The 991-nt window shown below is 65.8% G+C and overlaps 1 protein-coding gene across 1 annotated transcript; it reads right to left on the bottom strand.

Annotated features, from left to right (window-relative positions):
- Positions 1–66: 66 nt before the first annotated feature.
- H696_02667 (hypothetical protein) lies at positions 67–991 on the bottom strand (the record flags this gene model as incomplete). The annotated part of the gene is made up of 4 exons (XM_009496581.1): positions 860–991; positions 433–742; positions 137–218; positions 67–80 (listed from the first exon to the last, which is right to left on the bottom strand). Exons 1-4 carry the CDS (start codon positions 958–960, stop codon positions 67–69), a joined length of 507 nt encoding a protein of 168 aa, XP_009494856.1. The 5' UTR covers positions 961–991.

Below are 991 nucleotides of genomic sequence, written 5' to 3'. Positions count from 1 at the left end.
TCCTCCTCGTCGTCATCGTCGTCGTCCTCCTCCTCCTCGTCCTCGTCATCCTCATCATCGTCCTCATCATCGCGGACCGACTGATGAGGGAAGGGGATCGAAGGGCGGCCGTCCTTCTCATGCTCGGAAGCCACACGCAGGGCCTTGTCGAACTCGGCGGCCGACAGACGCCCGTCGCGGTTCTCGTCGAACTCGTTCATGACCGTGCGGGCGATGGACTGCATGGCGGCGAAGAAGGAAACACGCCCCATGGGGATCCCCCCCAGTCCCAAGCAAGCGTCCAGGGTCAGTGGTGTCTCCGGGCCTGGCCAAGTCCCATGGTACTACCCCGACGGCAACTTACTCTCTCCGCCCCCCCCCCCCCTCCACCTCCAGGACAAGCAGGGGGGAAATGAAAAGCCCGGCAGCCAGGGGCAGCGCCTCCAAACGCACCTCCGCATCTCCATAGCCGGAGTACACCCGGCGGAGCTCGCCCATGTCCAGGGCCTTGTCCTGGTTGGTGTCGTGCATGTTGAAGAGCCACGCCGGCGGGTGCGAGTCGATCAGCTGGTCCTCGGTCAGGGCGGCCGAGGCCTGGATCATCTTCCGGCGCTCGTCCTCCTCGTCGTCGTCATCGTCGTCGTCGTCGTCGTCGCGGTCATCCTGGCGGCGGTCGTGGCGCGCCTTGCGCATGGCCGCGGCCTCCCGGCGCTGGTACTGGCGCTGCTGCAGGCCGCCATCGCGGCGGGTCCGCGCTGCGGTCCTGCGGGCGTTGAATTTGTCCACCATTGTTAGGACCGGCTTCCACAGCGGGTGATCTTGGCAGTCACGCTTGAGGTCCTCATTGACGTAGGCCGACCACGCGGGGAGGAACACGCACTTTGCACTATTGCTGGGGGAGTCAGCCTCGACGCGGCTGACCAGCCCGCCGACCGTAACAACGGCCAGAAGGCCCACAAAGAAGGCCGTCCTGGAGATCATTCCCGAGCCAAAGAGTGCGCGGTGGGGTCAC

This window comes from Fonticula alba (genome assembly GCF_000388065.1).
Source record: "Fonticula alba strain ATCC 38817 unplaced genomic scaffold supercont2.4, whole genome shotgun sequence".
NCBI lineage: Eukaryota > Rotosphaerida > Fonticulaceae > Fonticula > Fonticula alba.
This window is presented reverse-complemented; position numbering and strand designations above follow the sequence as displayed.